Source organism: Mus caroli, chromosome 3 (assembly GCF_900094665.2).
Source record: "Mus caroli chromosome 3, CAROLI_EIJ_v1.1, whole genome shotgun sequence".
Taxonomy (NCBI): Eukaryota; Metazoa; Chordata; class Mammalia; order Rodentia; family Muridae; genus Mus; species Mus caroli.
The window spans coordinates 128542871-128555569 of record NC_034572.1 but is presented as its reverse complement, the minus strand read 5'-3'; the positions used below and the strand labels follow the sequence as shown (position 1 = coordinate 128555569).

The following is a 12699-nucleotide window of genomic DNA, read 5'->3' as shown; positions in this document are numbered from 1 at the left end:
CTCTCTCTCTCTCTCTCTCTCTCTCTCTCTCTCTCTCTCTCTCTCTCTCTCTCGGTAGTAAAGTAACATTGTGGCTGTTTGCCTCTAGCACAGCAGGCAAACTTCCATATAATATCAGTGTGGTGAAGTAACATTGTGGATGTTAGCATCTAGCAGTACGCAAGCCAGGAAGAACAAACAAAAAACAAAAATCAAAAAACAAACAAACAAAAAACCCCAACAACCTTGCCCCCTTACAAGTCACTCTTCCTCAGAGAAGTCTCTTGAACATGGCAACCTTACTGACTTGGTCCTCTGGACTGAGATTGTGTAGTCAATTATAAGATGTGGTTGGGAGTGTTTCTCATATACCACAGGTTAGTCACTTGACCAGCCTCCTGTAGCAAGAGTCACAAATTGCCTCCTGCATCCTCCACAATGCCGAAGACTGAATGGATGCTCAATTACTATGTCTCCATTATAGATACAGCCTTGCAGAGGCTATAGATACAGACTTGCAGAAAGACAAGCAGATCACTTATAAAATGAAACTTCAGAAACCACTGCTTTGTTTAATTGCCAGACTTTACATCAGCGCCCACCCCTTTTGTTAGCTTTAACTGCCTATGGGCTCCAGGTTTATAGCAAGTGACATAGCTGTTTCACTTGCTGAATTGTACAGGGCTATGTGACATTTATCCCAACTTCCCAAGGAATAGGCTATGTTCTGTTAATTGATCATTTTTTATACTATCAATATTCATTTAATAAAATCATAAAACAATTTCTCAGTGAAATAAAAAGTTTACAATTACCCAGCAACATTAAAGAGAACATCAATTCTCTCGATTTCTGAGGCGAAGTGATCAATCTGTCTCTTCTTTGTGACATCAAGGACTCGAGTTTGAATACCTGGCGAATAGAGTAAAAGAGAGTGTTTACCGAGAACTCATAAAATATGTAACTGTGAAGATGTGGCTGTTTAGCGGTGTGCAGTGTGAAGAATGTAGCATTTCTACTTAGGTTGTCCATGACTCATGTCCACCACTGGCATTTAGCAATTACAAGAGAATCATTAAAATGCACACATCTCAGGCTGGAGATGTGGCACGCACTGGCCTATCAGAGGACTGGCGCACCCATCCCAGCTGTCACACCAGGTGACTCACAGAGGCCTGCAACCTCCTCACAGGGATCTGATGTCCCATCTGGCCTCTGTGGGTTCTCACATATACACAGGCTCAAACATACCTAAATAAAAATGAAATAGATCTTTTTAAAAAATCTCTTCTAAAGATATACAAATTTTAAAGTGTCCTCTTCCACCCCCTCAATAAGCTCTCTGTTAGGGTCTGCAGAGTTAGCTCAGCAGTGAAGAACATGGTCTGCTTTTCTAGAATATCTGAGTTGGATTCTTAGCACGCCACGCTGGTTAATAGCTGCCTGTAACTCCAGTTCCAGAGGCTCTGCCACACTCTTCTGGCTGCCATGGGTATTGCACGCACTTACTGCAGGCAAGCCATTCATACACATAAGATCAAAATTAGACAATATTAAAAAAAATCCCTGTGGTATAAAATGGATTTCACTTTTCATGAAATGTCTCAATTTTCCTTCCAATAAAATAAAAGTATTGATAAAATGCAAAAAAAAAAAAATCCAAACCAACCAACTAAATAAATGACCAACTGACTTTCCCCCTACCGCTACCGTTTAGCTTTTAATGGGGCTACAGAAAGGTTTGCAAGAATACAAGAGGATCATATTACCTGTTACCTGGGACAAGGCTGCTCCCAAGGAGTCTTGGGCAGCAGTGAAAGAGTCATTAATAGTTAACCTGGCAACTGTTAATTCTCACAGAACTTTGTAATTGAGAGCGAAATCCCTCAGCACATTGTGTAACAGAAGACCTTAAGCATGTGCCTTCACACTCCCCCTGACACGTGTGACTGTACACACTGTTTCCCGTAGGCCCTAGAATACAGATTTGATAGCATATGAAGGAGCAGGGCTGGGAGAGGAGGTGTCTGGACCAGCTGGAGTTTCCCTCTGAATGCTCGCTCCGTGCCTCTGCTTCCCATACCAGGCTGACCGTGAACCTGGAGGCAAATGGTTCACCTCGGTAACTTTCCAGCTCCTGGAGTTTGGACTCGTTGATATCTGTGGCTATGACTTTGGCTCCTTCTCTTGCAAAAGCCTGCCAGAAACAAACACAAATCAATCCTTTGCTTATTGCTCTCAAAAATGGAAAGCATTTTTGTTTCCTTTCATGGCATTTTTGCTGTTTTTTTGTATAAAATAAGTGGTATTTCCTTATCTTGTCTTGCTCCCCTTTACTGCATTGTGGTTATTTTTGTCAGTCATTGGAGCAACAGGGATTATATTTTCCATCTTAATTTAACCTCTTACTATTAAAGAGTACAGTATATTTTTTTAAAATGTTAATCCCAGCACTTGGGAGGCAGAGGAAGGCAGACCTTTGTGAGTTCGAGGCCAGTCTGGTTATAGAGAGTTCTAGGACAGCCGGGGCTACACAGAGAAACGCTGTCTCAAAAAATAAAACCAACCCTCTAACTCGAAACTGGAGAGATGCTCAGTGGTTAAAAGCATGGGCTACTCTTTCAGAGCACGTGGGTTTGGTCCTAACACCCACATGGCAGCTCACAATTGTATCTTCAACTCCAGGAGATCTGAGGGTATGTGCTTGGTATACATATATACACGTAGGCAAAATATCCATGTACATAAAATAAATAGAAATAAAAATAATCAATAGTAAAAAAGCAACCCCAAAGCAAACGCTCTATCTCCGAGCTGGGTATGCTGGCGCGAGCCTTTCATCCCAGAGCTCGAGATGCAGACGCACTTGCATATCTGTGACTTTGAGGCCAACTTGGTCTCTACACAGAGACATTCAGGAGTATGTGGTGAGACGCTGATTCAACAAACAAACAAACAAACAAACAATCCCCTAGCGCCTCTAGCTCTCTGCAGTCACATTATTAGCGCCTCTAGCTCTCTGCAGTCATGTTATGTTATTCTGTGGCGAGATCTATCTATGCTTTACCCCTTTGTTTACATGTATTCATTTATCATGTATGTGTTTGTACAGTATGGGTCTGTGCCACGGTGTGAGTTTGGAGGTAAGAGGACAACTTTTTGGAGTCATTTTCGCCTTCCTCTTCCCAGGGGTCAAACGTAGGTCTCAGGGCTTGGATGGCAGTGCCTTTACCTGCTGAGCCCTCTCTAGGGCCTCCATGAGCGTTTTTTAGCATGAGTGAACATGTAAGAGAAAAATGGGCGTTTCCCTGTGAGGACCGTGGCAGCAATCACATAAACGCCAGCTCGCCCTCTGCATCTTATTCTAGTGCGTTATTAGTCAGTATCGGTGCAATGAGGGGGAAACTGAGGCACCTCAGCAAACAAATGGCGAGAGTTTTAACCTCTGGGGTCTTGACCTTGAACTGACATAGTCCTAGAGAGCTTGCACCCTCCAGAGCCCTGCAGTCAGGTCAGGTCACTAATGGGGCAGGTAAACTGAGGAAGAGAAGTCTGGGTCTCACTGTCAAAGGCCATGTGATGCCACATAAGTGCAAGAAATTCCTTCTTTCCTCTCTCTCAGGAATAGTGAGTTTTCTTTTGAACTTAAGATAAGTGGGCTGGCAAGATGGCTCAGTGGATAAAGACACTCATCTTATAAGCCTAGAGACCTGGGTTCAATCCCTGGAATCCACGTCAAAGAGAAAGGAGAGAAGCAGGTCTACAGGGTTGTACTTTAACCTCTATGACCTTTACTGTATGTGCTCCGCACACACAAGCACACACAAACACCACACACATGCATATACACACACATGCACACACACACAAATAAAAACACACTCACATACATACACACACATGCACACTCACATACACACACATGCACACACACACTCACATACATACACACACGTGCACTTACACACACACATGCACATACACACTCACTACATACACACACATGCACATACACACACACAAATAAAAACACACTCACGGGGGGTGGGAGGAAGGGTATGGGGGACTTTTGGGATAGCATTGGAAATGTAAATGAAGAAAATACCTAATTAAAAAAAAAAGAAAAAACCACACTCACATACATAAACACACGTGCACATACACACACAGACATACACACATATGCACATACAAACTCACATATGCATATACATACACATATGCATATATACATACACACATAAACACATATGAATACATTGAAAAAGACATCAGAAGTATAAAAGGTAAACACTTAAGTGCACAGCCACTGTGAATACAGCTCAGTGGCAGGAGTGTGTGCTTAGCACACTTGAGATCCTTGGTTCAATTCCAAGCTGCATAAAGAAAGAGAAGAAGAGGAGGAGGAAGGGGAAGGAGAGGGAGAGGGAGAAGAGGAGGAAGAAACCAAAGGAAGAAGAAAGGAAGGGGAAAAGGAACAGTAAACAGCAAAGGAGAACTGAAAACCCTGGCAGCGGACAGCACGTCTCAGTATTTGGGAGATAAACAAGAGCAGGGATGAACTCACTAACGCGGATGCTCGTCCAATCCCTTGAGCGGCAGCTGTCAGGACAATAACTTTGCCGTCCAGTCGGCCCATGGTGGATCCTGCGGTGCAATCCAAAGACATAGACCCTTAATGGCTCAAGTTGTAGAAAACCAGTTGAGCAGGTGGTAACGCCTGAAATGAACAAAATCAAGTTGCTCCTTTAAGTTCATGGAGAAAGGGCCTTGGCAAACTGCCCCTCCACTCAGTTGCTCAGGGCTGCTTCTTCTAGAATACCTGAGTGCGTAAGTCAAAAGCGCATAGTCAGCACAGCCCATGGAGGTGATGGCTGGTCAGGGACACCAAGGTGGACTCCAACTTTCCACTCAGTCGCATCCTAATGCTGAGACGGGGAGAGGAGGCGTCCCTCTCCCTCGCTGCCTGACCTCTCTCCCTCATTTCCTGAAGTTTCAGTAGTCAACACTCCAGAATTAAAGTCACTTGCTTCTCTCTGTTCCTCTCACTGTCTACCCACTACCCCATACCCCCACAGACCCGGTTGGCTGATGACTGCTGGCCAAGGGCACACTTATCCGTCCATCACCAAATTCTTCCCCTCACTTCTCACCATTATGTGGTTGCTGTTAGCAAAGGTACAAACACACTCCTACCTCTACCTCATGGAGGGAGGGTGGGCCCTGAAAACAGAAGCCTCCACTGTCTTAAGTCACCTGTTCCCTTGTCTGTAAACTGCTGCTGAGTTACAATAGCAGTTTTCCTTCTCCCTTGAAAAGATTTCATAGTGGGACTTAAGATTCATTGACCAGAAGGGTTGAGAAATCAAACCATAGCCCATACCTTTGTTTGTTTGTTTGTTTTTCGAGACAGGGTTTCTCTGTGTAGCCCTGGGTGTCCTGGAACTCACTCTGTAGACCAGGCTGGCCTTGAACTCAGAAATCCACCTGCCCCTGCCTCCCAAGTGCTCGGATGAAAGGCGTGCGCCACCCCTGCCTGGCTCCATGCCTTGTTTTTGAAGAGGATAAGGAACCAGACCGGCTCCATTGTGAAGGCAGGAGCCATTATACTGAGTTGTTAAAAATACCTTTCTGTCCTTGTTTCTTGGAAATTGACCTACTCCATCCCATGCTTTGACTTGTTTTTGGGAATACAGACCATCCTTACTCCCTCCCCTAGCTAACCCTCCTTAATTGCATGGTGACCACTGGGTGATGCCTGTTGTGTTTTTGAGGTTTTTTTTTTTTTTCTTCCTTACTGCTCCATTGTCTTCTGTTAACCTGCTTTGCAACTACAATGCTTTTACTCCTTAAAAGGGTCCTAAGAAACAGACGCAGGACTGTTCTCTTTAACCCAGTGCTGGCCAGCTCTCGGGTGCACCCCAATAACTAACAATCAAGCTTGCTTCAAATTTGGCTCACAATTATGGGATTGGCAAGCACAGGGGACCTGTCTGCCATCACAGTCAGTGGCAGAGGCCATTAGGTCAGGCTTCCTTACTCTTGTTCTGAGGACGCTCCATCCCCACCAAAGTGCTGGTCATTTTCTAACATTTCAGCATGCCTTAGAAACATTTGAATACTTGTGTCTTAGGATTTCCATTGCTGTGATAAAACACCATGACCGAACAGCAAGCTGGGGAGGAAAGGATTTATTTAGCTTACATTTCTTTTTTTTCATACTGCTTTTAATCACTGAAGGAAGTCAGGTCAGAAACTTGGAGGCAGGAGCTGATGCAGAAGTCACGGAGGGGTGCTGCTTACTGGCTTGCTCCCCATGGCTTGTTCGGTCTGCTTTCTTACAGAGCCCAGGGCCACCAGCCACACTGGGCAGGGCCCTCCCTCGTTGATCACCAATTAAGAAAATGCCTTACAGCTGGATCTTAGGAAGGCATTTTCTCGATTGTAGTATCCTCGTTTCAGACAACTGGCTCATGTCGAGTTGACATAAAACTAATCGGGATATGTGATGGATACATGCTGAAAGAGAGGGCCGAGAACCCCAAACACCACATCCTGTAAGAGCCACTTAGCAGAGGCTGGGATGCACACCTTAGGAACAGAGGAATAGGTAACAAGAAACGGTGTCACACGACGGCTGTTCTGTCCTTCTCAGGGACCTGTGACAGTTGGTTTGCTGCAGCCTCCATACAGGGAGAGGCAGGAGGGAAATATGTCGGTGAGTGTGGAGTCCTGACATTCCTTCTGCCCATCCACTCTCAATAAAGCACCCGGGGCGCCATCTTGGCTGGACGGGGTGCCTGGGGTTGACAGCTAGCAAGTCCTTTGTGTTCTGCCTGCAGGTGTGTCTGTGTAAGGGTGTCAGATCTCCTGCCCCTGGAATACTGACAGTTGTGAGCAGCACGTGGATGATGGGAATTGAACCCAGGTCCTTTGGCAGAGCAGTTAGAGATCTTAACTGATGGGCCTTCTCTCCAGCACCCCCTTTGTCCTCTCCTTTGACTTGACCTGCTCTCTAGGTAAGTTGTTAGGTGTTTTTGCTTTTGCTCCTCCCATAGCTGTGCTCCCGCCCCCCCCCCCCCCCCGCATCCCCACTGTACCCTTTCATCTTTCTAGTCCTCCATACTTGGTCCTAACTCCAGGGCTTGTAGCGCTAGGTCTTCATGTCCACAGCTGGCACTGAAAGAGTTGGGGAAAGCATGGGAGATTTTCAGATTTGCCAGAACGGGGCTGGCAGTGGCCATTAGGGATTGGGATCAGGAAATGGGTACAGTTGTCTAGAAGTAGCTGGCAAGGAAGCAGGGATGGGGGAGGGGGTGGGGGTGGGCAGTGCTTCACAGATGGCAGACAGAGCCTGGTCTCCTGTGAGGGTGAGGCTAAGTCAGAGCTATCATCATCATATCAATACAATGCCTTCCAATCGCAGGTTCAAGAGAATGCTGCAGTCTCCCACCTCCAACAGGGCTGAGGTTCCATTGACCCAGAGGACACCTTTGTTCTTTGTTCCCACCCTGGGGCAGACCTTGATGGATGGATGACGTACAGAACTCTTTCTCCCTGGCCTCCTTAGGGTCCCCTGCCCCACCCTGCTGAAGGAAGCATTCAGGGCGCCCCCACCCCAAATCCACTTCTGCCTTCTCCCTGCCTCGATCCAGGCTCTGAAGTCTTTCCCATCCTCACCTGGTTCCTTGTCATTTTCTCCCACAACAACAGTGTCTCCCCTAATAAAAGCCATCCTGTTAGGTTCCTATTAGAGCCTTCCTCTAAGATCCAGCCCGACACAGTCACACGGTAAGAGGGGCTTCTGAAGCCAACCGATGACCCACACTCTGTGATCCAATCATGCGCACATGCTGGGTAACAGGATCTGGCTTCATGGCGTCTCCCCAAGTCTGATGCAGTACGCTTTGCTTTGCTTTTTACCAGTAGCACGCAGAGAGAAAATTTCACTTAGAGTGTGGTAGGAGTTGAGAGAAAGCTAATTTGTGCTTTTAGGAAGGGACGAGCAGTCCCTGCCTCCCCCGACCCTGAGCACAGCATAAGAAACTCACTGTCCAGGGCCTTCACTAAGGGACCCTGGGCATTCGCCCGCCGAAGCCCTGGTTCTCAACCGTCCTAATGCTGCGACCCTTTAGTGCAGTTCTTCATGTTGTGGTGACCCATATTTTTGTTGCTACTTCACAACTGTAATTTTGGTGCTGTTATGAGCCATAATGTAAACACCTGATATTCAAGATATCTAATTAGGACCTAGGCATGGGGGTCGCAACCCACAGGTTGAGAACCAGTGAAGGCACCTGCGCAGTGCTCCCTTAAGCACCTCCATGCCCCTGAGACCACCCAGAAGCAACCAGGCACAAAATTTAGTTTCTGTTTACTTCAAAACCTTTCTCCGGCTGACCTCCAAGCAGTCTCAAGGCAACATGGTTGTTGTTGTTGTTGTTTTGGGGGGAAGGGGGTAGCAGGGTGGGGTTTGGAGTGGGAATACGTCCAGAAATTGTAAACTTAACCCACTCTTAACATGATGACTTTCCTACTTCTAAAGATTGTACTAAGACCCTAAATTTCTTTTTATTAGAAAAGGCTCAGAGTATTTTCTGGAATTCCAAATATTTTCACGAGCCAGTTTACTTAGGACAGATACTGGAACAGTTGTCTTTCTTTGGCTATTTTCAAACTCTAATAAATACAAGAGGATTCCCAACTCCCACACTAACTGAAGATGCATCTTCAACTCGGTGATGTGGAGAAGATGGCAACACAAGCTACAACTCTCAGTCCCCAAAAGTTTTGTTGAAAATGATTAGAAAAAAAAAAAAATCTTACTTTAGAAGAGCGAGTCCACACAGTCTTCCAGATTCCTTCAGGAGACAGACTTCAGATCTCTGCACAGGAGAAGTCACATGCTGATTAATGCATGCTGGGAGGTGGAGTTCAGGTCCCCTTCCAGTCCTTTTTTTTTTTTTTTTTGCTAATTCCGGTTAAGTAAGCTTTTAAGAAGTGTTTGCCACAGCCGTGCACTTTAGATGTGTCTATACTGCCATCTAGTGATCAGAATGTGGAACTGTGAACGCCAAACAAAGGCCTGTCTTTTGTTTGTGCAACTTACTTAGCAGGCCAGATTGAATGGCCAGGAAGGTGGAAGGCTGCTGGAAAACACACAAGGGACCCGAGGCACTAAATACTCTAGTCATCCTAGCTCTTAACCCAGATTGCTTTGAGCGGGGGAAAAGAAAACTTCCTTGGGGCTAAAGTCTTGTTTCTGCCGTTAATCTCTCAGCTGCAGAATGCTGGCATCCTGACTGCACCGGGCCTGGAGCCGTGGAGAACACACACCCAGCTAGGATGGGAGTCTTGAAATGAACAGAGCAAAATATCAAACAATCAAGTTGGTTGAAGACTACAGGAGCTACGAGGAAAGGACTAGGTCTTGGCTGGGTCAGAGACTTGTGAGTTAACCTGGCTAGTGTCACTAGGCACAGTGATCATGTAGGTCATGTGTGAATGTCCTGCATAAATCCAGGGGCTCGACACATTTGGCCCACTTTGCCATGGGCTCTGGCACTGCAAAGGCTACAAAACAAAGCTATCAGATTGCTAGCCTCCTTTGTCACCTGGGCTGGCCAGCCATGCAGGTCTGGTGGGGACGCAGGCTGTACTTTCTGAGGGCTTCCTTCTTGAAAAGAAAAGTGATGCCTCCCAGAAGGTTCTGGATTCTGCTCCTCTTTCTGAGAGGCTCCTGAAGTGTGGGTTTCACAGTCAGTCAGTTGGATGTACATGGGTTGGACAGAGCAGAGCAAGACAGAGAGCTGGTCCTTTAAGGCAAGCACAGGGTGGATTCCCGTGCTGCTCAGGGTGTGGGTGCTTTCTGTTCCTCCCTCAAGCTCCTGCCTCAGGCCCTGGCTTCAGTCTCTAGCGCGGTATAAAGCCCAGTGTGCTGGCACTGAGCGCAAATAGATGTAAGAGCATCACAAAGTTTGCTTAGAACTTCACAGCCAGCCTGGACTACAGAAGACCCTCATTCAGAACAACCGACCCCCTCAAAGGGGAAAAAAGAGCCCAGTTTAAAAATAAAAAGACATAAGTCCTATGTCTCCCCACAGTAGCTGAGTAAGCAGGACCTGTAAACTGGCCAACCTACAGCGTTCTTATATGAAGGAGAAGGAAACAGCAGCTCTGCCAGGGATGTGGTGAGGAGGGGCATGGTGTGCAGGTGCAGCCTAGCGTCTGCCACACACCTGCAGGATAAACGGCAGCTTATTACAGCAGACACTTCTGTCTGTGCTCCTTGCTTTAATAGACTTGTCTTTCCCTCAACTTGCCAGGGCTTTGAAAGGTGTTTGCTTTTAATGACTATGAGAGTGCTCCAGGATTAACTTCTGTCTCTGTCTCTGCCTCTCTCCCCCAAATAAGGGACCTGTCTGTAGTCCCTGTACTTGGGAGGCTGAGGTAGGAGATTACGAGGACAAAGGAAGAAGATTCACTTCCAGAAGTATGTGGTTTCAATCCTGAACAAAAGCAGGACCCCTGCCCCAAACTCAAACTGTTTTACAAGGAGTTATGACTTAGAATTAACGTAAACATTTAAAATTGTGTATGTGTTTAGGTAAACATGGAAGGCAGAGGGCAGTTGGTATTGTTCTGTGGAAGCTACCCACCTTGCTTTTTCACACAGGATCTCAATGGTTTGAACTCACCTAGTAGGTTGGGGTGGCAGGAGAGCCAGCCCCAGGGATGAGCTTGTCAGACCTCAGTAGCACTTGAGTAGTGTGCCACATGGCACATGCTTGGGTTTTTATGCAGGTGCTGGGGATCAGAACGTCCTCATGTTTGTGGACAGTCACTCAACTCACTGAGCCCTTTCTCCAACCCTAAATTGACATTTTAAAGGTAAGAAACAAAGCCTGTCATTTTGTTAACACAGTTTGTTGTGTAACAGTTTCCTCTGAGATTGAAACATTCCACCCTGCAAGGAAGCTCCTTAAACAGGAAGGCAAACAATTCAAAGTAGCTCCAGGAAGTCCCTGAAACCAACAAGATTCACTAGGCACCCTGCCAGAGTGAGCAATAAAAGCTTGAGTCCCTCTCACAAGAGTAGTTAACTCATCAAGACAACACTTAGACAAGTCAAGCTGTGAATAAGACTCAGAAAAGACAAGCTGAAAAGGAGATTCTAAGACCAGACCTGGTGCCTAGAAGAAGCAAAACCTAGCCAAAATACTGGAGGAGGCTTAGACTAGTCACTTGGAAGAGACACCTTCCAGCCTACTGTGTAGCCTGTAGACCATTCAATGTGTTCCAGGTTCCCACCTTTTTGTGAGCTGCCATCTGTGCTGAGGTTGGGGTAAGCCTTGGGGATCCAACTGCCTTCAAGCCATCTCTGCTCCTGTAAGGAACTTCTCACCCATATCTGTATAAGTAACCCCAGGTCATATTCATGGTTCACTGGGCTATACTTTGGTGATAACTATATTTTGGGTTGTCATGGACTTCCTGTCAGGGGTGAGTAGATGTGGGAAGCCACTTTAGCCTTAGACACTTAGACACTTAGCCTTAGACTGCACTTAGGCTAAGTGCAGTCCTGACCCCATCTTGTATATAACCTCCATCTTGTACTAGACTAAATTATAAGGAGCAGCTAAATTCCCAGAAACAATTTCTGGCCCCAGGTGCCCCCAATAAATGTAAGACTAAGGTTTTGTTGATTAGCACCCAGTCAGGAGTGAAACTCAGTAGCTGTAAAAGAGGCAGATTGGCTGGTGTCAAGCCAGGTTAAATGACCAGGGAAGCCATCTGAGGTATTTTATAGGTAGTAACCCACTTAAGATGCCAGGTGTGAAAGACAGTTAGAAATGTACAATGCATGTATCTGGTTGGCTTCCCCTACCCTACCTAATTTGGGTGTTGTTGTTTTTTTTTTTTTTTGCTTTTGTTTTAAAAGGTTGCTCTACTAGAGAAAGGACCCAAGGAGCTGAAGGAGCTTGCAACCTCATAGGAGGAACAATAGTATGAACCAACCAGTACCCCCAGAGCTCCCAGGGACAAAACCAACAACCAAAGAGTACACATGGAGGGACCCGTGGCTCCAGTTGCATACGTAGCAGAGGATGGCCTTGTCTTGCATCAATGGGAGGAGAGGCCTTGATCCTGTGAAGGTTCTATGCTCCAGTGTTGGGGAATATCAGGACAGGGAAGCTGGAGTGGGTGGGTTGGTGAGCAGGGGGAGGCGGGATGGGATAGGGGGTTTTTGGAGGGCAAACGGGGAGAGGGGGGGATAACATTTGAAATATAAGTTAAGAAAATAGCTAGGAAAGAAAGAGAGAGAGAGAGAGAGAGAGAGAGAGAGAGAGAGAGAGAGAGAGAGAGAGAGAAGGAAGAAAAAAAAGGGTTCTCTATCCAGCCTACTCCTTAACCCCACTCACTCCCCAGGCTGTCTTGGTTTGAATCCCAACCAAACCCAGCTGTCTCTTTGATGGATCAATTTTTGAATAAAGATACTTTTGTTGGCTCGAACTTGGCTTTCATGGTGGATTATTCCCGCATCCTCGGACCCTAATTGTCTGTGTCATCTCTCCCCAGGAAAAGTCTTGTTACACAACATAATTGGCACGCAGACAGTCGCAGCAGAGCTGAAGGTGAGTTAGGGAGGCTAAGTGCAGTCCTGACTCTGGTTGGCAAGGCTCACAGATGTTCTGTACCCTGGGTGGAGAGCATCCACGG

General features: G+C 46.4%; 1 protein-coding gene across 2 annotated transcripts in view; it reads right to left on the bottom strand.

Moving 5' to 3' along the window:
- Bdh2 (3-hydroxybutyrate dehydrogenase 2) overlaps positions 1-8966 on the bottom strand; it is a 23478-nt gene extending 14512 nt beyond the window's left edge. Inside the window, exons 1-4 of one of the 2 annotated variants that reach the window (XM_021158360.1) lie at positions 8806-8966; positions 4547-4699; positions 2098-2176; positions 795-891 (exon numbers count right to left, since the gene is read on the bottom strand). In XM_021158360.1, coding sequence (XP_021014019.1) covers positions 795-891; positions 2098-2176; positions 4547-4648 — 278 coding nt within the window. In that variant the 5' untranslated portion in view covers positions 4649-4699; positions 8806-8966. The remainder of the gene's footprint in view (positions 1-794; positions 892-2097; positions 2177-4546; positions 4700-8805) is intronic. The other variant, XM_029475646.1, reaches the window with a different exon arrangement.
- Positions 8967-12699: the final 3733 nt, after the last annotated feature.